Raw genomic sequence first — 21,950 nt, forward strand, 5'->3', positions numbered from 1 at the left:
TTACTGTGACGCTACCTTCTTTTACAATTTTTTTCACTGATTCCCTTAATATTCTTGATCTTTTTATTTTTCAGATGTATTTTGTTTGGTTTTTCTAGTTCTATAAAATAATTTTTTGATAGTTTGATTCATCTGGCACTGTATAAATAAATTAGCAGATAGGATTGTCACTTTTATTAAATATTGGCTCAGTTCTTTTGTTGTTCAGAGGATAGCTAGGTGGCACACTGGCCTTGGAGTCGGGAGGACAGGAGTTCACATCCAGCCTCAAACCCTTGACTCTTACTAGCTGTATGACCTTGGGCAAGTTACTTCATCCTGACTTGCATCAGGGCTGTCTCCAGTTGTCCTGATTAATATCTGGTCACTGGATCTAGATGGCTCTGGAGCAAAAAGTGAGACTGGTGACTTAGTATGCCACCCCCCCCCCATTCAAATCCAATTCATATGCTTGTCAAAGTATCACCTCCCTAATGTTTTAGTATTCTTCGGAAATGAAGGACAAAAGGTTATTATTATTATTGTAATTGTAGTTCAGTCATTTTTTAGTCACTTCATGATGTTGATGATTATAATAATAATGATGATGGATGTTTTTCTTTCATTCTTTCAGAAGATCATGACATCAGGAGAAGTGATGTCATGACAAGCACGAGAAGTGATGTCATGACAAGCACATGAATTGTAGTGAGGGGGTGGGGGTGCTATGTTATGACACCAGCCTCACTTTCTCCTTCAGAGCCATCTGGATCCAGTAGCCATATAGAAATCAGGGCAATTGGAAAGAATGATAGCTTTTCCTCATTGCATGTTTTTAATCCTTCAGTTTCTTTTTCTTGATTTACTGCTTTAACTACATTGAAAATCGTGGTTATAATGGACATACTTGCTTCACTCTGATCTTATTGGGAAGATTTAAAAGTGATATCTGTTAAATATAATAATGTTTGCTTTTGGGTTTTAAACAAATACTGTTAATCATTTATTAAAATGCTCCTTTGGTTCCTATGTTTTCTGGGTGTTTTTTTAAAAATAGGAAGGATATTGTATTTTGTCATTGACTTTTTCTGCATCCGTTGATATGATCACATGGTTTTTTGTTTTTTTTTTTTAATTTGGTCAATTATGCTGATAATTTCCCCGATATTGAATGAGCCCTGCATTCCTGCTAAAATGCCTACATCCCATATGATTTTTATGACATAGTTCTACAATATCTTGACTCGTTTTATTTTAAATTTTCACATCAGTATTTATTAAGGAAATTAGTTTGTAGTTTTCTTCCTTTTTTTTGCTCTCCTTGTTTTAGGTATCAAAACCATTTTTGTATCGTAAAAGGAATCTGATAGGAATTTCTTTACCTTTTTCTTGTAGTTTATATAGTAGTGAGGTTAATAGTTCATTAATGTTTGGTAGAATTCACTTGTAAATGCATGTAGTCCTGGAGATTCTTAAGGGATTTCATTGATAGTTTGTTCAATTTCAATTTCTAACAAAGTTATTTAAGTATTCCATTCATCCTCTACAAATTGGGGCAATTTATATATTTTTAATATTTATCCTTTTCTTAGTTTGTTAATTTCACTGATATATAACTGGGCAAAATATTCATTTTTCTCTTCACTGGTAGTATATTTACCCCTTTCATTTTTGATGTTAGTGATTTGGTTTTCTTTTTTTAAAATTAACCAATGTTTTATCTATTTTATTGACTTTTAAAGAATAAAAACATCTAGTTTTGTCTTATTAGTTCAATGATATTTTTGCTTAAAATTTTGTTAGTCTGTTTTTTGAATTTCAAAATTTTCATTTTTATGTTTAGTTGGTGTTTTTATTTTATTCTATTTACAGTTTTTTGGTTATGTGCTCATCTCATTGATCTAATCTCTCTTTTATTAATGCATACATTTAGTGATATGATTTTCTCCTATTTACTGCTTGGCTGCATTCCACAAATTTTGAAGTATTTTCTCATTCTTGTCATTCTTTAGGTTTACATTATTTAGTTTTCAGTTAATACAGTTTTTATTGCCTTATGTCGTGAAAAGGATACATCTACTATTTCTGTTTTTCTGAATTTCCTTGCGAGGTTTTTATGTCCTTCTAATAAATGAGCAATTTTTGTGAAGGTATTATGTACAGCTGAAAAAGAAAGTGTACTTCTTTCTATTCTCATTTATTTTTTTCCCCCAGAGGTCTAGCATTTCTAATTTTTCTTAGGCTTCTATTTATCTCCTTGCCTCCTCTCTTTATTTTATGGTTAGATGTGTTTAACTCTGAAAGCAGAAAGTTAAGTCCCTCACTAGTATAGTTTTATTGTTTATTTTCTTCTCTAATTCATTTAACTTTTTCCTTTAAGAATTTGAATGTTTTATCATTTGATGCATAAATGTTTAATATTTATATTACTTTATTGTCTGTGGTGCATTTTAGTGAAACTTTGCTTATCCCTTTTAATTAGATTTGTTTTTGATTTTTTTTCTATGATCATGATTGCTATTGCTGCCTTGTTTACATCAGCTGAAGTATAATAGATTCTACTCCAGCTCCTTATTTGAACTCTGTGTGTATCTGTTTCAAGTGTATTTCTTTGTAAACAACATATTGCTGGATTTTGGTTTCTAATCTGTCTACTTCAGTTTTATGATTGAGTTCATCCTATTCACATTCACAGTTATGATTTATAATGTTGCATTTTCCTCTATCCTATTTTCTTCTGTTGAGCCTTTTTTCTCTCTTTTTATCTTTTCTCTCCTCTAAAGTATTGTTTTGTTTCTGATTACTGCCTTTTTAAAATATGCCTTCCTTTTTATCGCACCCCCCCCAACCCTTTTTCTCTTACTCCCTCTCCCCTTCCCTGTAGGGTAAGATATATTTGCTACCAACTATGTATATTTGTATGTGTGTTTATTTTACATCTTTTTGAATGAATTTAGATGTGAATGATGTTCAAGCATTTCCCTCCCAATTTCCCCATTTTCCCCTGTGAAATCTTTTCCTTGCATGTTTCTTATGTGACATAATTTTCCCCATTCTTCTGAAGAATTATGCTCAACTTTACTGGGTAGGTTATTCTAGTTGTCACCCTAGCCCTTTTACCTTCCAGAATATCATATTCCATGGTCTCTGCTTCTTTAATATCATATTCCATGGTCTCTTCTTCTGCTAAATTTTACCACATTAACCTTTTTAGAATTATGTATTATGGGGTGGCTAGGTGGTGCAGTGGATAAAGCACCGGCTCTGGAGTCAGGAGTATCTGGGTTCAAATCCAGTCTCAGACACTTAATAATTACCTAGCTGTATGGCCTTGGGCAAGCCACTTAACCCCATTTACCTTGCAAAAATCTAAAAAAAAAACCGAATTATATATTACCCTACTGGTTGTTTTCATGCTCTTCTTTATCTTCTTAAACTTCAAGCTCTCAAGTTTAATTTTTAAGTGGTAAAAAAAAAAAGAGCCTAACACCTCATAAAGTATCCCTCTCCACTACAGGACAACCCCAATTGTTAAGAAATTCTTCCTGATATCAGGTCTAAATTTGCTTCTGCCACTTGTTCCCATTGCTCTTAGTGCTTCTCCCTGGAACTGAAGGGAATAAATCTAATCCTCTTCCACATAGTTTAAATGTAAAAAGGACAATTTGCTACTTAATTACAATTTCTTCATCATCAGAAATATAAAGATAATGATCTCAAAGAACCATTTTGAATTAATTGAACTTTTAAAAGGACACTCTGGTTTTATCTTAATATGTAGTAGTAATTTCAAAAGAAATCAAGAGTCATAATTGCAGAGCTGTACTGAAGCCTGAATTGTAAGCCTAAAACCCCCAGATATTTATCTTTACAATAATAGAACTGCCATAGACAAGAGAAAGAACAGGACTCAAGGTGATAGAAGTCATCTCCTTATACACTCTGTCCTTTTTATTATCCAATGGAGGTTAATGAAGTTATATACTTCTCATTTTTATTTCTTTAACCCCCATTCATTCTGGAGAGAACTATGATCAGAAGGATAGAAAATATTAAGAGGACTAAAAAAAAAATAATGTCTTTACTGTCTTCTCCATTGAACATCATTACTGTTCATTTAAGGATTCTTTAGGTATAAATGCAATGTTGTACTAAGCTAGTGATGTTGCTTTCCTCTGCAATCAGTGCTAAGTCAGTCTTTTCTGATTGCCTTAGAAAGCTACTCAGCCATCTTTGAGTGCTCAATAAATTCTGACACTATTGGCCATTGTGCCCAAATGACTAAACTTTCTTTTATCTTCTGAGAGTCAAGAAGTTGGCATGGGATGCAGAGATTATTTCTTCCAACTCATACCTGAACAGAAATACCCACCTTGTTGCCTGCTTCTGCCTTCTTAGGCCAAATTATACAAATTCAATTCATCTACTACATAGTAACTCCACAGAAATTATTGTGTGGTAGCTAGTTTATCATTTAAAGATGGCTCCCATTTCTCTATTGATTACTTTTTTTCTCCCTAAATAACCCTAATTCCTCTAGCCTTCACTGTGCTGATCAGCCTCACTTGGAACCTTTGGAGTTTGTCCTTCTAAAAATATAGCAGCTTGTCATTATGCCCTATCAAGTTTGATTTTCACCCTAGCATGCTAGCCATCCTTTCCAACTTTGTATCATCTCTTCAGGTTTGGTAAATGTACCTTCTTTTCAAGACAGAGATAAAAATAGAAAATAGCTATATAACCCTTAAGAGGACTTTAGATTTAGAGCTGGAAGAAATGTTAAATGACTTATCTAAGGTCATATAGATAGTAAGAAACAGAGCAAGAATTTGAATGTAGGTATCAAGTCCTCTAACTGTAAGTGCAAGGTACCTTATTTTGTAAATTCCTATAAGGCATGTAGCTTTAGTGTCAGAGTTAGGAATTAGAACTGTATCTTTTGCTTATCTTCCATCTTTTAATAGGTCCAATGCTCTTGCCTCTGTATGAATCTCTGCTCTGTACTTTTTATTCCTATTGAGAGATATCCAAAAAAAAGAGTCTGTGCCATTTTATCACAGTGTATACATGCTTTGAGAATAGTCATTAAAAATAGGAAAAAATCATTAAAGGTTAAATACAAAATTTTCATGATATAAGTTTGAAAAGCTTTCATACAAGTAAAATAAATGCAACTAGAGTAGGAAGAGGAACTGGCTGACTTGAGGAAAATATTTGTATCACATATAATTTTTCGACAAGGATATAATATCTAAAATAAATAGATAACTTAATCTACATACCTGAAACAGTATGCCAAATGGATTCAAATGTTGCTTCTGACCCCTACTGTGCCCTGAAACTTTTACTTCTGTCAGAAGGTGGTTAATATGATTCATCCTCTGGAATTATGAATGGATTAGAGCACTCAAGCTTTTCAAGTTTTGTTTGCCTTTTTTTTTTCTTTCGGATATTATCAATGCAAGCATTGTTCTGGCTCTGCTCACTTCATTCTGCATCAGATTATACAAATTCTCTGAGGTCTTTGTGAAAAAAAATCCTTTCATTATTTCTTTTGACACAATAGTATTCCTTTGCATTTGTATACCATAGTTTATTCAGCCATTATCCAATTGATAAGTACCCCCCTTAATTTCTATATCTTGCAAATACAAAAAGAGATGCTGTTAGTATTTTTGTGCATGTGGATCCTTTCTTTGAACTCTTTGGGGTGTTGGTTTACTAGTGGTATTGCTGGATTGAGTTCTTACTTTTTGGGATATGGTTCCAAATTACTTTTACAGTAAAGTTACAGAAGCCCTGAATCTTTTCATTGTTCCATCATGAAGACATTCATGTTCCTGTTTTCCCAAAGCCTCTCCAACATTTGTCATTTTCTTTTTTAGTGAGGGGCAATAATCCACTTTGTCAATCTGATGGAAGTGAAGTAGATCCTCAGTTGTTTTGTTTCGATAATTTTTAGTAACTGAAGAATTTTTCTATATTGCTATTCATAGTTTGGATTTCTTGGTTTAACAGTTTTAAAAAGACAATTTTCTTTCAAAGTTTCTCAAATTTTCATCCCTTTGAGGTCCTAGCAGAGCTCCCTCTGCTAGGCAAGCTGAAGGACAAAGACAGAAAGAAAGGTCAGAAATATATGTACTATTTATAGCAACACCTTGTGGTAACAAAGAACTGAAATCTAAGATGCCTTTTATTAGGAAATGACTGATCAAAATTTGGTACTTGAATGTAATGGAATATTTCTTTACCAATTAGAAATGGTTACTACAAATAATTAGGGAAGCATGAGAAGATTTATATCAAAGGGCACTTATGTCATGGGGCACAGTGTCATTAATGACTACAATGACACAATGACTGCAACAAAATAAAAAAAATGAAATAAAGAGTACTGGGTCATTGAAATGACTAGACTTGGGGTGGCTAGGTGGCATAGTGGATAAAGCACCAGCCATGGAGTCAGGAGTACCTAGGTTCAAATCCGGTCTCAGACACTTAATAATTACCTAGCTGTGTGGCCTTGGGCAAGCCACTTAACCCCATTTGCCTTGCAAAAACCTAAAAAAAAAATGACTAGACTTGAGCCTGGAGAAAAGTTGAGAAAATATATGTAGAGGTGTGGAATTCTGGATGTGGAACCATTCATACTTTGTCAGACTCAGTTGATATCTCGATTGGTTTTACTGAACTTCTTTCCTCCCTTCACTCCTTTTAAGATTTTATTCTTTATTATAGGGGATAACTCAATTGGTAGGATTCAGGAAAGTGATATATTCAGAAACAGAAATGAATAAAAAGTTTTCAATAATTGCTTTGGGATAGTCCATTATCATGAGAAGAGCATTAGACTACCAGTCAAGTAAACTTGGACAAGTTGCTTAATCTCATTAGTTATTTATTCATTCAGCAAATAATTATTATGTGTGTACTTTAAAGACTTTTTTGCTGTTCCATGGAAGAAATAAACAAGTTTAGGTAAGCACCATCCTTATCGTTACAAAGTTTATTGTAAAGCTCAGGTCTCCATGATTTTGGAAACTAAGTTCTTGGTTTTTTTCACTTGTAAAATTGGAGGTGGGGGTTCGCTTAGAAGACTTCTAAGATCCCTTATAGTTCTAATAGTCTGTAATGTAGAGTAAATATACCCTACTACCTTTTATTGGCATTTTATTCACATCAGTGATATGATCTTTGATCTTAAATTTTCTGATCAAATGTCTCTCTTCCCTCTCATGACTGTTTTAATCCAGAGCATATTCCTGCCACTTGAAGGTCCCTTATATACCAATCAGAGCAGGTACTTAATAACCTTAGACAGATTCTTTGTTTCCCCCTTTAGGTTTCTAACCACATTCATTGTATGAGGAATAACTTTTCCTATCCATTTATTATTTTCGTATACTGAGAAGTTCATTAATATTCCTTCATCATTTTGGTCTCCATTAATCTTGATTACAGTATACTTAATTAAACATATACTCATTTTCTACAGAATTCAACATTGCAAGTATTTATTAAGTTCCAATGATGTTCCAGACAGCATGTTATGTGTTGGAGATAAAAAGAAATATAAAAATCAGACTTCCTCAGTAGCTCACAGTCTAATACTGGAGAAAAGTGGACTGTGTATACAAATGATAGGGCAGCTACATGATATTGGGAGAAAGTGCTGACCTTGGAGTCAGGAAGTTTTCACCAGATTTCAAATCATTTCTCATGCCCTTAATTATCCATTTGACCCTGCGAAAGTTAACCTCAATTTCTTCTACTATGAAAAGAAGATAATAATAGCACGGGGTTGTTTTAGGGTCATATGGGACAACATAAACATTTTCTGAACCTTTAAAGTGCTACAGAAATGATAACTATCATCATCATTATTATTCATTTTTGTTCACTGTGTGATGGTGACTGCAATCATATCAGAACAACTACTTCTCTTAGATATAATGCTTCTCAAGGGTTCAACTACTTGAAGTCTTTCATGGCCATATTACAAAATGTTGACAGCAGTATTTGTCAGCTTAGGACCTATGTTTTTACTTTGTTTAAAGCTGTTATAGTCATTTTCATTACTGTCATAGTAAGTGGTTGTTTTCTTAGGGCTTCTTTTGGCTGCTTTAGTATTTCATTTAGAATCCTTGGGCACTTCGTTACCCAGGGAACCATTTCTCATAAAATTTATTTATAACAACCACATATCTAACAAACTAGCATGCAACTAGAATAGGAGACACATATATTCAGGAGGGCAAAGTGCCCAGAAAACTATGAGCTGGATCCAGGTGTGTCCTATGACTCGACAGTTGAGATCATGTGGTTATAAGCCCACATAACTTTTCCCTTCTATTACCTTCCCTTTCCCTCCATCCTGGCTTACATTGACTTTCCTTGGATGTACATTCCCTCTGTTTATCTTTCCTCTTTTCTCTACTGTCTTACTTGGTGATCTCATCAACCCCAAAACTTTTTTTTGTCATTGATAATACTTATAACTGTACAGATCTATATACATCGAGTCCTGTCCTCTCACTTATCCTACATCTTGCATCACTATGTGCCCTTCAAACTAGATGTCACATCAGGGATTTCAAACTCAAATGTTTTTTCAGGTAGCTAGATAGCATATTGAATAGAGTGCCGTGCTTGGAGTCAGAAAGTCCTAAGTTCAAGCTCCATCTCAGATATTTAATAGCACCTACTTTTCTCTTTACTTCCTGTAACATGGTTTTCTCATGTGTAAAATGGCAAATTTGGACTAGATGACCTAAGAGCCCTCATCCAGCTTCAGTTCTATGATTCTGTATCCTAAATTCATCTTTTCTCCCAAACCACCCTTCATTTGAACTTCTCTATTTCTGTTAAATTTGCTACATCTTTATAGTCATTCAGCTTTTCAGCCTTGATATTGGCCTCAAGTCAGTTTTACTTATTCCTCATATACTGCTATTTGTGGATATGTAGTCATTTCCCTCTCCTCAGAATTTCTCTGAAATATCCCTTTCTCACAATTTAGACAGCCACCACTCTAGGTCAGACCCTCATCTAGGTGAGTTCAGTATTATCCTAATTGATATCTCTGCTTCAAGTCTTTTTTTACTCCAGTTTCCCCTCCACACAATTGCCACACTGATTTTCCTAAAGCAAAGATTTGACTGTATCTCTTTACATAGAAAAAAAATCAAATAGATAATCTTCTTTGACATTTATGTCTTTAAAATCTGCTTTATTCTATCCAGACTTATTACACATCACCCCTCTCCACACAATTAAACTGGCCTTCTTAGTCCTCACATGTGATGCCCTGTCTCTGATCTTTATGACTTTACTTTGACATAGAATGCTTACCCTCATCACTTTTGCTTTTTGGAAATCTTCCTTTTCTTTAAGGTAGATCAAATACCACTTTCTTCATGTGGTCTTTCCCCAGCTGCTCCTCTGTTTTCCTCCAGTGTTATTTTGTATCTGTTTTGTATATGGATAGGTAAATGCATGTAGATAGCTAAATCTACTTATCTGTCTATATTTATATCTACATACACACATATTCTCTCTTACATTAGAAGGTAAGCTCTTTGAGAAGTAGGATAATTTTTACTTTTGTCTTTGTTTTCATAGTATCTATCATTTGAGAGAAGCATAAAACATACTTTCTGATAGATTGAATGATTGATTCCTACACGCAGTCCTTTACATTTGTAGAAAGAACTTCCTAAGTTTTTTAATTCATTAATTTATTTTTAACAACCTTTCACAAAATTTTTGAATTCCAAATTTTGTCCCTCTCTCATGCCCCACCACATCCACCCAATGAATAGGCAAGCAATATATTGATTATACATTTGGAGTCATACAAAACATTTGCATATTAACTATGTTGCTAAAATTCATAAAAAGTAGGAAACATAAAAAAAGAGAAAAATATGCTTCAGTCTTCTTCATTCAGAATTCATCTGTTCTCTCTCTGGGAGGTAGTATTTCTCATCATGGGTCCTTTGGAATTGTCTTAGATCATTGCCTTGATCAGAGTAGCTAAGTCTTTCACAATAGATAATTGTAATAATATTGCTTTTATTATATAAAATGATTTTCTGGTTCTGCTCATTTCACCTTGTATCAGGTTATATAAATCTTACCAGCTTTTCCTGAGAGCATCTTTTCATCATTTCTTATAGCACAATTATATTCTATCACAGTTGTATACCACAATTTTCCCAACTACTCCCAAAATGACAGGCATCTCCTCAATTTCCAGTTCTTTGCCACCACAAAAAGAGCTGCTATAAATATTTTTGTACCTATATTTCCTTATCACTTGTCTTTGATCTCTTATCTTGTTAGTGGTGTTGCTAGATCAAAGGACAACTTTATAACCCCTAATTTTTCTTCAGAGTGGTTAAACTATTTCACAACTTAACCAATAGTGGAATACATTAGCATCCATATTTTTCCACATCTCTGCCAGAAGTTTTCATTTTCCTTTCTTGTTATGTTATATAGGTATATATGAAGTGATATCTTAGAGTTGTTTCTTCTTTTTCTTTTGTTTGAAAGCAACACACTGGCCCCATAGATTTTTTTGACAGTGGGCAGGAGTTTGCTTATCTTTGGCTGATTTAATTATTTAATCAAACTGCTGGGTGCTATGGGCCAGGTATTGTGTGGGATATGAATAATGGTCCCTGCCTCAGTGTTGTTCAAATTGAGTTGAGGAGAAAAGACAGATATGCATAAAGAAATAGACTGACATATAAAAACTTAAATAATACATACAAAGTGTCATTATTAAATGACTAATGTGAGTTTTTTCTGTTTTTAAAAAATTGAAAGCTATTTATCCTTATATTTTTAACTTAAAATTTCTGAAGGTGAAAATCTAGTGGTTGGCATGAAAAAGAACTATTTAATTTATATAGATGATCTGGAATCACATACATGTGTGACCTATCCTAAAGGTTGTTTGGGATTATCATGTGAAAATGGAATCATAATATTTTCTGATTGTAAGAATAATTTTGTACATCATTTTGTTTATTTGCATTTATCTTTTATTTATATATTTTTATTTTTAATTTCCTTGTAGATTACCCAAATGTGAAACATTTTTCCTGGGACAAATACCTAGAAGAAACTAATTCTTTGCCTGCTCCTGCAAGGGCCTTTAAAGTGGTAAGTGACTATATTTTATGGTGTCCTCTTAATTTTTGTTAGTGAAAAAACAAGTTTTTAATTTTTCTAAATCAATTCTAGAAAGTTACAAATGATTACTTTCTCATCAACTTTTTTGCTTTTCAAATCAGGAACATTAATATTTGTTAATCAAAACAACCTTGTATGGCACTTTGAATTATTAATCTAAATAAAGTTAGTCTGGTTTTTGAAAAATTCAGTTTTATTTAATTTTCAGTTCCAAATTTTCTCCCTCTATCCTCTCCCTTCCTTACCTATTAAAGAAGGCAAGAAAAGCAAAATCCATTACAAATATGTATATTGTACCCATATATATGTAGTTATGCATAAGGAAACAAGTTCCTTAAGCCATTTTTATATTATATTTTAGTTCCATATGACAGATTTATACAATGAAATCAAAGAGCAAAATAGATTATGCTAGAGAAGTCAAAACAGAAGGCAGAGAACAGAATAAAAAATTATAATTTGAAAGTTAAACTAAAGAATTCCTATTTCCAAACAGAGTAGTTCAGAATTATTTTTATAAATGTAAAAAAAATTCAATGCAATTTTGATTAGTCATTTATAGTCAGCAAATGATTTTTTAAATTAAAGGGTTCACCAATTTTATCTGCTTTATGCTTAAGTTTATATATAAAATTCAAAAAATAGCCTATTTCCATAAAGTCATTAGAAGCAGTCTAGAGTAAATGGTATTATTAGCTGTTTATTTTTCTAATTAGACTTCCTGGAAACCTTTGCAGTGTAAAATAAGAGACTTTTGATTGATCAGAACTATTTTTCTATAATTTTAGTGGAAATGCCATAAACCAAGTTAAACTATGATTCTTTTAATGCTTTTAGTCCATTGTATTTATAAAGTTAAATGCAGCAGAATCTATTTATTACAGTATATTTCTAGTTTCTTTTTTGATGATATGAGGAATGACTCAAGCTTGACATGGATGCCTCTCTCCTGTTAGAATTGTAAGTGAACATGTTTACTGTGAGAAGAAAGATACAGAGACGTTGTGGCATTGCTTTTCCCCCTAGCCACAAGCAGAACAAAAATTTTCCTAGTTCAAAGAAGTTCAAAGTAAAAAGGAGGAAAAAATATCTGTTAAAAGTATTTGTTTTTGTCTTTTTAAAAAATATGGTTCATGGGGCGGCTAGGTGGCGCAGTGGATAAAGCACCAGCCCTGGAGTCAGGAGTACCTGGGTTCAAATCCGGTCTCAGACACTTAATAATTACCTAGCTGTATGGCCTTGGCAAGCCACTTAACCCCATTTGCCTTGCAAAAACCTAAAAAAAATATGGCTCATGAGTCTGCAGGAAATGGAAAAGAACTTTTCTTTGGTATCATTTTAGATTTGCTAGGATGCTAAGTTTTTAAAAAAAAATTTGGTGATAATTATATCTTACTGAGAGGAAGAGAAATAAAAGGGAAAGATACCATATTTTGTAAAAAAAAATAAAAGTTTCCAAAGAAATCTTATTTTTAAGTATGTGTGTGATCCTATTAGATGAAGGTTGTTTTTTCAATTATGAGTTCCAAAGAAAGAATAATTTGTAGAATAACCCATCACTTATTCAGCATTGGCACGGAATCAGTATTCCACAGGAATACATTTTCCAAATAATTGACATTTATCCTTTGAATTATTTTTTAATAATGAGGAAACTTTCATATGTATATATTATATATCTTTGCTTTCTTAAACAGATTAAGCTACTGAGCATAATTTAACCTTTTATAGATTACTCAGATTTATAATCATTATCCTAATTTTTTTTTACCATTGCAGTAGTTTTTCTGTTTTTTTCTCTTGGTGCTAATTTCAGCTGTGATTTTTATTATCCACGTGACAGCTTTTAATTTGATTCTTATCTACAAAGGTCTGAGAAATCAGATGATGTAAGTTTGAATTACTTATGAAATTAAGTTAACAGCAAATACTATGAATTGAAGTGTAAAAGTTATATAGTCTTGACTTTAAGACAGATATTTTTAGAGTTTAAAAATTCTTTTTTGTTTTGTTACTTCTTTTTTCTTACCTTTGAAGAAAGTATGAATTAAAGTCCACTTAAATTCTCGAAAAGTTTGAACTTTAAAATTCCTGATCTACATAAGTGGCATATAAAAAGGTTTTTATAGTGACAATTTGGCAATTTAGAACCCTTAGGGAATGAAATATTATAGGTAGCAGCTTTTTTAGATAGTTGATGATTAGGTTAGTTCATTGCATACTAGAACATTTTAAATTATAATGTATTGAACAGGAAATGATTGTTGAGAAAATTAACATTTATCATTTATATTGATGACTTGTTTATGGTTGATGTTATAAGTATCCACTGTCATGAAAAATTTGTGGATACAGGTACAGATAGATGAAGCTGGGGTGAAACACAGAATTGAGTGGTTCCTGATTTGAGATATTTTGAAGCTTTCTTGGGGAAAAAAATCCCTAGATACCCTCTTCCTTTTTGGACTATTTACCTTTTGCTCATAAACGTGGAATAAAATGATCAGCTGCCTGACTTCCTGAGAAGAGTGCTTTGACTACTATTTTTGCAAAGCTAATTCTTAAAGTGACCTTCTCTTTAGTGGTTTTCTTCTCTTCCAGGAAAAAAAAAAGTATTTTATTTCATTTTCCCCCATTGTCATTTGACTTGTCAGCACCTTTAAAACATCTATGTTTATCTTACCATTAGCCCACAGAATGGATCAGAGTGAGCCTCAGCTTATCATCCACTATCCTGGCATCCTGGATTTGCTTGTTCATGGACAATGGAGCAAATGATGTAGATCCTGTGAATATTCTCTCCTTCTTCATCCTCTGATGCCACAGGCAGCAGTTTCTCCAGTTTTACTTTTAATTCCTATGTTATAGAAAAGATCTGTTGCATACTTTGGTCTGCAGCAGCTTTCAATTTCTTTCAGGTAGAGATAGCTTTTTTCCAGTGGAACTCGGATGCCATAATGAGATGGCTCCTGACCAAAAGAACTGAAGTCCTTTATGCTGCATGTCTTGCCTCTGGTAATGAGGTGTTTTCCATTGACTGCTAAGAGATTAATTTGGATATTTGCATTAAAGAAATGAAAATGTAATTTTCATGAAGGTCTGGTTTTCATAGTCATGCCTAGTTTTTGTGCCAAAATGTCTTTTTCACAGTTAATTTGGAGTTTCTATGGACTTTTCTACAAAATAGACCTTTTACTTCCTGAACTGAATATGTCTTTCCCCAATTCTGATTAATTTTCTCATCTAGACCCATTCTATTGCTAATGTACTTGGGCTAAGAAGACTTAAACTTTTTTTTTCTTTTGAATTAGATTTGTAGTTTAAAATTTTTCCTGACATAATTGCTTTTTAAACATTTCATTAAAAATTATCTTCTGTTATTTTAGAAACCAGCACATGGATTCCAGAAAAAAATGAAATTTGAGATTGTAGATAAAAGAAATCCTGTGTTTATTAGAGTAGCCACTGTTGCAGATACTGATGAGCACAGAATAAAAGTAAGTATTTTTTGTCTTGAATTTGATTTTAATTTTTCTTACCCTAGGAATATGCAAACTGCAGGGGCATCTGGGGATTAAGTCTAAAAGTTCACCCACTACTCTCTCTTTATCTTTAGTTTGTATAATAAAACAGATTTTCTATCTTCATATCTGGTGTGATAATAAGTGATGAGTATGTGATGATGATAGTAGTGTGGTAGGAAGGTAGTTTATAACAATAATATTCAGTTCACAGAAACAAGAAAAGAGTTACACGTATGTGGCATTTTAAGTTTTGCAAAATACATTTATCATTTTGATAAATATAAAACTTTTCCTTTCCAGAAAAATATCCCTGAGCCAAAATAGAAGAAAATAAATGACTTTATTTTGTTTTAAACTTGGGTTTTTATTTACATTTGTTTTAAAATGTTTTATGAGAAAAAAAACAAATGAATATGTAAAAGTCGTTTTTCTCAGATAAGAGAGGATCATAGTTTAAAAATTAGCCCTCTAGTCCAAACTCTGCCATTTCTCCTTAAGAAAAATTGAGGCATACAGAGATAGAATATCAATCAATTAAACATCTATGTGTTAGACAATATGCTGATCAGTGGAGATATAGAGACAGAAAATTTAAATAATCCCTGCCTTCCACAAGTTTACATTCTGAGTAGTAGTAACATCATGATTAACACTCGCATTGATTTCCTTTGTCTCGAAATCTAATAATTTTTCCACTGTTCCTTGTTGCTTCTCATTCAAGGTGTATTCAGGTACATCACAATACAATCTTCAATACTGACTTAGGAATCAGTAGGAATTTTGGTCCTGTAGTCACCTTAAATTAATTTTCCAGCATATATGAATACATGCATATGCATGCACACATTTATGTATATACACGTATATAATCTGTGTCTCAGTTTCTGCATTTAAAAAATTAGAGTATTAATATCTAACCCCATTAATCTCATAAACTCGATCTGAGAACATGATGAAATATTCATCATTTTGTAAACTATAAAAAATTATATAAAAGTATAGGACATTGTTTTATTCATTACAGTATAGTAATCATAATTCTTAATTACTTATATTGGAGACAAGAAAATTCTAAGTGGTGTATCCAAGTATCAGATTATTTTTAGTAGGAATACAGTTTGTAGGATAATAGATAAGTCAGGTATTTACTGTCATGTACATAATCTGAGGAATCGTAAAATATCTCATTTTATAAATGAGGAAACTGAGGCCCAGAGAGTAACAAAGGACAGCCTAGCTTTTTGGATCTCCTGACTCTTAGTACAATGCTTTCTTCCCCTCTTCCCAGCCCCCCCGCCCCAGTTAATCTCTAGTGTCTAAAGAAATAACAGGCATTTAGCAATCATCTTTGTTAGTAGGGATAGTCATGGCTTTTGTTTTTAAGATTTTTAAAAGAAAAGGCATTAGACTGATGAAGGTGCCTTAAGCAACTTGAGTAAGGAGAGATGACTAGAGTGATAACAGCATTTAATAACTCTTAGACCTTCTTGGAAAGAATGTTAGTCAGAGCTTGTTATTCTTGTTCTGTCTCTTTTCAGTTGAGTCTGATTCTTTGTAACCCTGTGAGTTTTCTTGGCAAAGAGACATGAATCATTTGCTATTCATTTCCTTCTCAAGCTCATTTTATGTATTAAGAAACTGAGTCAAACAGGGTTATGTAATTTGTCCAAGGTCAAAGAACTTGAAAGTATCTGAGGCCAGATTTAAACTCAGAAAGTAGTTTTCCTGACTCTAGACTCAGAACTTCATCCATTGTGTCTCCTAAGTCTGCTATTACTAACCATGTGGTCTTGGGCAAGTTGATGTACTTTCTCTGGACTTCAGAGTAACTGGCTTGGACTAAGTGATACATATATCTCCTTATAGCTCTAAATCTTGTGAGCAAACAATGTATAAATTTTTAGGGGGGAAACAATACAGTTAAGTTTTCTTGATTATTATTCACATTGGTTGTATCCTATAGGAAGTTTCCTCCTAGTGTTAGTTCAAACAGTGATCACGTCTATATGGATGGGGTCCTGTGTCACCCAGCTTTCCATATTTTTCTTTGAGGAAACAAGAATCATTTCATTTTTCCATGGTGTTAATTTTTACCATGTATTTAGCATTATTATTGTTGTTTCCTACAAGCATTCCATTTTTGTACAAAGTATTGCATAATAGAAGAGCAGTATCATTTTACATTTCTAGAACTTTTATGTTGCTTATTCAGTCCTCTTGACATTCTGAGACATGAGGTCAGTTGAAAATGAACCCTCTTAAACAGAGTCAGATGAGATCATAGGTACTCTGGTAAAATAATTAATGGGGTATTAACTTCTAAGGCACAACCACTGTTTGGGAGTTAAGGTTAATTTATAACAGATTAATTTTAGGTAGTATATTTTAAGCTGCATTTTCTGATTTTTTTTCAAAGAGCAAGAATTTAGTTGACAGCATGAAGTTCTTTAACCCTTAGAGCAGTAGTGGAATTCAAATAAATTAGCAGCTGGTTCGTTGCCTTAATGATTGTTGTAAGTATACAAAAAGATACACCAAAAGTTAGTTTAATATTTCATGCATTTAATATTCAAATAAGAAGTATTCAAAACTAGGTTATGTAGGTAAGCATATCCTTATGGAATGAAGCAGCCACATGACCACAGCAACTAATGTTGGAACATATATAGAATCAATACTCATTCTGCCTATTCTAATTGTTTTTTTTTTTACTTCTACTTCTGTGGCTTCCCATAATAGATGATAAGATAACCCTTGAAATCTATGTTTCTATTTGATCATTGTGTCCCAGCTTCTTATTGGTTTCTCTGTTTAGGGAATACCAGTGCACTCATAATATCTTGGGGGAATTTTGAGTGTAATAAAAAAGAAGAAACAAATGATAGCTTGTCATACCCTGGTTGTTTGGCACTTTTTCTTTTTATTTTATATATATATATATATATATATTTTTACTTAAGAAACAAAAATGAGGAATTAAAATGTAATATTTCATAAAAAAGTATAGTGAGTTTTAAGAAATGAATTAAATAGATATTACAAGCATAGTTCTGTCAGTTTTTTTCCACCTATGGATGAAATGACCATTACTATAGGTGCTTAAAAAAGAGAAATGAATGTAAATTTGTGATTTCCACATTGGGTAGCTGCCCAGATACCCACCAAAGAGAGAATTCTGGTCTCAAATGCCATTTTAACAACTGGATTGCCAAACTTAACATAAAATTAGGTATCCATTCCGCCAAACTGGTGTGGGCCAGCGGAATCCCACCCAGAGGCTTCTAGAGTCTCCAAAATTTCAAGAATACCTACCAGTCAGGTAGGTAGAATATTTGACTATGATATAAGATACAGTTAAAATTAAATAATTCTAATCTGTCGAGTTGAGAAGTGATTTTTAAAAAGTGCTGACAAATAGTATAGGATGGTGTTATTGAAAAAAAAACCTTCCCACTTAAATGGTATCTGTTTTTAATTCAATTTATGTTTGCCAGATGTTGGAGGGAAGGCAGTAAGAAACTTCCAAGGATAATTTATTAAGATATTAAGACCTGTGGATCCTAATGATTTATAACCTTACACTTTAGGTTGGAAATAATTCTTTCAATCCTAAGAAAATAAGAATAAATTCCTATCAGAGATCATAATCTCTTCATTAGAATTGCATTTCCCCATTCCAAGCCCTCTTACTAGCTGCTTTTTAAAGGCAGAATTAGATATTATAATCTACCACACTTTAACTCAATTTCCTAACAGCTTTATATATTTTCTCATTTATTTGTTTTCAAAACACAACCATCCAAAATTCAAATGTTCTAAAGTCAAAAAAGTAGGAAATAGTAGCATTGAGTAATTTATTTGTCCTGATCACAGCAGATTAATTTCATTCTTTTAAATGATTTTTAAGCTCTTCTAAGTGGCATTTTCAGCTATGTTATTCAGTTTAAATACTTGACAATGAAATAAATTTTTGATTTCATTGATTTGCATATTATGTTCAGTGATACAGATTGCCTCCAGTTCATGGCTACCTTTCACTTGTAGTTCTTGTCAGTCTTCTTCATTAGTTCACAAGTAATGAGAGTTTTCTGTTTATCTTTGTGACTACGATGCCAGTACAGCCTACAGTTTATCCAGTGATCATCCTTCATTGTTTCCAACAAAAGTCCACCTTTTTACTCTTATATTTCTTTGACATCCTTTGTTTCTTTATATTTCTTCATCAGTAACAGATTGCAGAATATCTATATCCACTTTCTGACTTCCCATTGTCCTTTGAGTAGTTTTCAATTTTGTTTCTTTAGACGCTATTCCATATCTTCCTGACTATAGCACCAGAATGGATTGAATGAATGAAAAAGTATGCATTATATACCATATGTACAGCTTGGAGGAAACAAAGAAAAAATCCAAAATAGTTCCTGTATTCAAGGAGCTTTCAAAACATAGGATGGTGATGGCAATGAAGGAAAATTTGAACAGAAAAGTCACAAAATTGGAGTTTTAGGGCACTTGACTAATATATCCTTTCTAGAATTGGTAGTTTGATTTGATTACTGTTACCAGAGTTAGAGGTGAATAGATATGCAGATAAGGAAAATAATATGTGACCATGACTCAGAGTGGCACCCTGGTAGATCTCAGGCCAGACTATGGGAAAATTCACCATTCAGAAACCAAGGTAGAGCTGGCATGCCAAGTTGGAAGTGGAAACTGGAGTGCAAGAATATGGCATGCTGAATACTGATACTTTAAAAAGCTATTTAAAAGATGAATCTTTGTTTCATGGAAAAATTTGTGGTTATAAAATTGCAATTTCCCAAACACAGTCTACCCTTTCAGTTTTTAAAATTATGAAACCCATTGTTCCAGACATTCTTTTCCCTTGTGATTTATACCTTATCTTTCAATCCCACCCTATCCCCCAGCCTTCTGCAACACGGTGACATGAGTTCTTTTTCTCTTTCTTCCTTGCACAAGACTTCATCTCCCAACTCCAGAAATTTTTATAAGCTGTCCTTCATGCCTGAAATTCTCTACTTTTCCATGTTTGCTTCTTGGCTTCCTTTACGTTGCAGCCAACAAACATCCTATCTTCTATAAGAATCATTTCTGAACCTTCATTAATGCTTTGTTAATCCTTAATCCTTCCTTTCATTGATTATCTCCAGTTTATCTAGTATTCAATGGACATACATGGTTGTTTGCATGTTGTCTCTTCATAGACTGTGAGCTCCTCAAGGGCAGAGGTTGTCTTTTACCTTTCTTTGTATCCTTACAGCTTAGCACTGGGATATAGTAGGAATCCAAATGTTTATTGACAGACTGACTTTCTGCCTCACTACCTTAATCTTAGCCTGTCAAAGCTAAACTTATTTATCTGTCTCATTTTTCCCTCTGTCTGTAGGTCCATAATTTACCTGATATCCCATGTAACAATTTTATGCCAAGTTCATTGATTCTACCTTCACATCACAGCTCCCCCAATACTATAATAACGTATCTGTTTTCTCACAACCCTTCTAGAATTTGTCATTTTCCTTGTTTTGTCGGCCTTTCTAATCTTATATTGTGAGGGTAGCACCTCAGAGTTGTTTCAATTTGCATTTCTTTCAGTATTAGGGTTATAGAGCAGTAGTTCCCAGTGTTTTTGTCTCATGAACCCCTTTCAACCCAAAGAATGTGTTGAAACTTCCTGAGCAATTTAGTATATTCCTCTCAATATTCTTTTAGATTTAGTCATAAAATACTTATAATTAGTGATAACTTTAGCTCAAAAAAGACAAGTTAAAATGTATATTATTTAATTATATTATAAAATAGTTTTATTCTATCTATAGTTATGAAGAATATAAAATTATACAATGCCAATTATAAAATAATTATTAGTATTTTATATAGGACATTTTAAAGAATGTGCTTATTATTATCTATAAGACTTAGTTAGCGCAGTGGATAAAGCACCGGCCCTGGAGTCAGGAGTACCTGGGTTCAAATCCGGTCTCAGACACTTAATAATTACCTAGCTGTATGGCCTTGGGCAAGCCACTTAACCCTGTTTGCCTTGCAAAAACCTAAAAAAAAAGACTTAGTTAAATATTAACCTTTTTTTAAGTGAGGTAAATCGCAACTTAGGTATTATATAAAAACAATACATATATTAGATTACATATAATAATTATATGTAAATTTAATTTTGTTGTGGTCTTTTTAATTTGAATGAAGGTATACAATATGTAGGGCAACACTAGGCCAACAATCTTAAATCTGGTTCTTCATTGAGTTTATATTTGCATTCTGATTCAAAATAAAAATAAAGTGAAAATGTTTTTTCATAGGAATATGGTAAAAATGGTAGGAGAATTTTACAAACTCTACTGTTGGCATATGAGAAGTTTTCAATTTCAGCCATCTAATCTATTGATAAAAATGTACATAGCTAGCAACAATATAAAGTATTTACTTTTCTCCTGGCTAATGATTCTGTATTAAATGGTAAATGTGCTTAATTGATGTTTAATGGCATATATGACCATTTTTAATACATTATTTATATATAATTAATCTTTATAAGGAAAAAAGCTCTTTAGATATGATTTTCTTTTCTTCTACCACTGACAAAACAGCTACAGTCACATAGAAACTCTGCTGACCAACTGACCAGTTGCCAACTGGTTCATTTGAAAATCTGTCAGGTAGTAGGATAGTAACAAGTAGAAAATAAAATCAGAAAACATTCCCCCCTTTTCTGTTTTTTTAATTTTATTTTTATTTATAATTTGTGGAATAAAACAAAGTATTTCCATAACATAATACAATTAAAAAGATGGCGATGATATAAGACCTGTTTCTGTTGAACATTTGTGATAATCTCTGATGGCTTTAAGATGACTTATAATGTGCATGCTCAATAACAAGGGTTTAAAACATCCTGACATTTGCACAGAAATATTCATAATATTTTAATCACATCTAATGAAGTACAGTTACAAGGTAACAAAGGGGAGCTACACCAATGAAGAGTACAGAACTTAAATGACAAGTATATACCTATGTGTTTGGCTATTTATTGGGAACTGGTTTATGGTTGAATGTTGAATCTTTATGGTAGTTTGGAAACAATCTAGGCGATAAGGACATCCACTCTTTCTTTAAAAAAAATTATTTTGGACTTAATCATCAACAAAAAGATAAAGAACTTTTTAGCAACAAAAAATGATAAAAATGTATTTTATAATAAATAAT

The 21,950-nt window shown here is 32.6% G+C and overlaps 1 protein-coding gene across 6 annotated transcripts in view; it reads left to right on the plus strand.

Annotated features, from left to right (window-relative positions):
• L3MBTL3 (L3MBTL histone methyl-lysine binding protein 3) overlaps nt 1-21,950 on the plus strand; it is a 168,942-nt gene that overhangs the window by 91,323 nt on the left and 55,669 nt on the right. For all 6 annotated transcript variants that reach the window (XM_074187570.1, XM_074187568.1, XM_074187567.1 and 3 more), the window contains 2 exons: nt 11,066-11,151; nt 14,568-14,678. In XM_074187570.1, coding sequence (XP_074043671.1) covers nt 11,066-11,151; nt 14,568-14,678 — 197 coding nt within the window. The remainder of the gene's footprint in view (nt 1-11,065; nt 11,152-14,567; nt 14,679-21,950) is intronic.

The sequence above is a fragment of the Macrotis lagotis genome, chromosome 5, assembly GCF_037893015.1.
Source record: "Macrotis lagotis isolate mMagLag1 chromosome 5, bilby.v1.9.chrom.fasta, whole genome shotgun sequence".
Taxonomy (NCBI): Eukaryota; Metazoa; Chordata; class Mammalia; order Peramelemorphia; family Peramelidae; genus Macrotis; species Macrotis lagotis.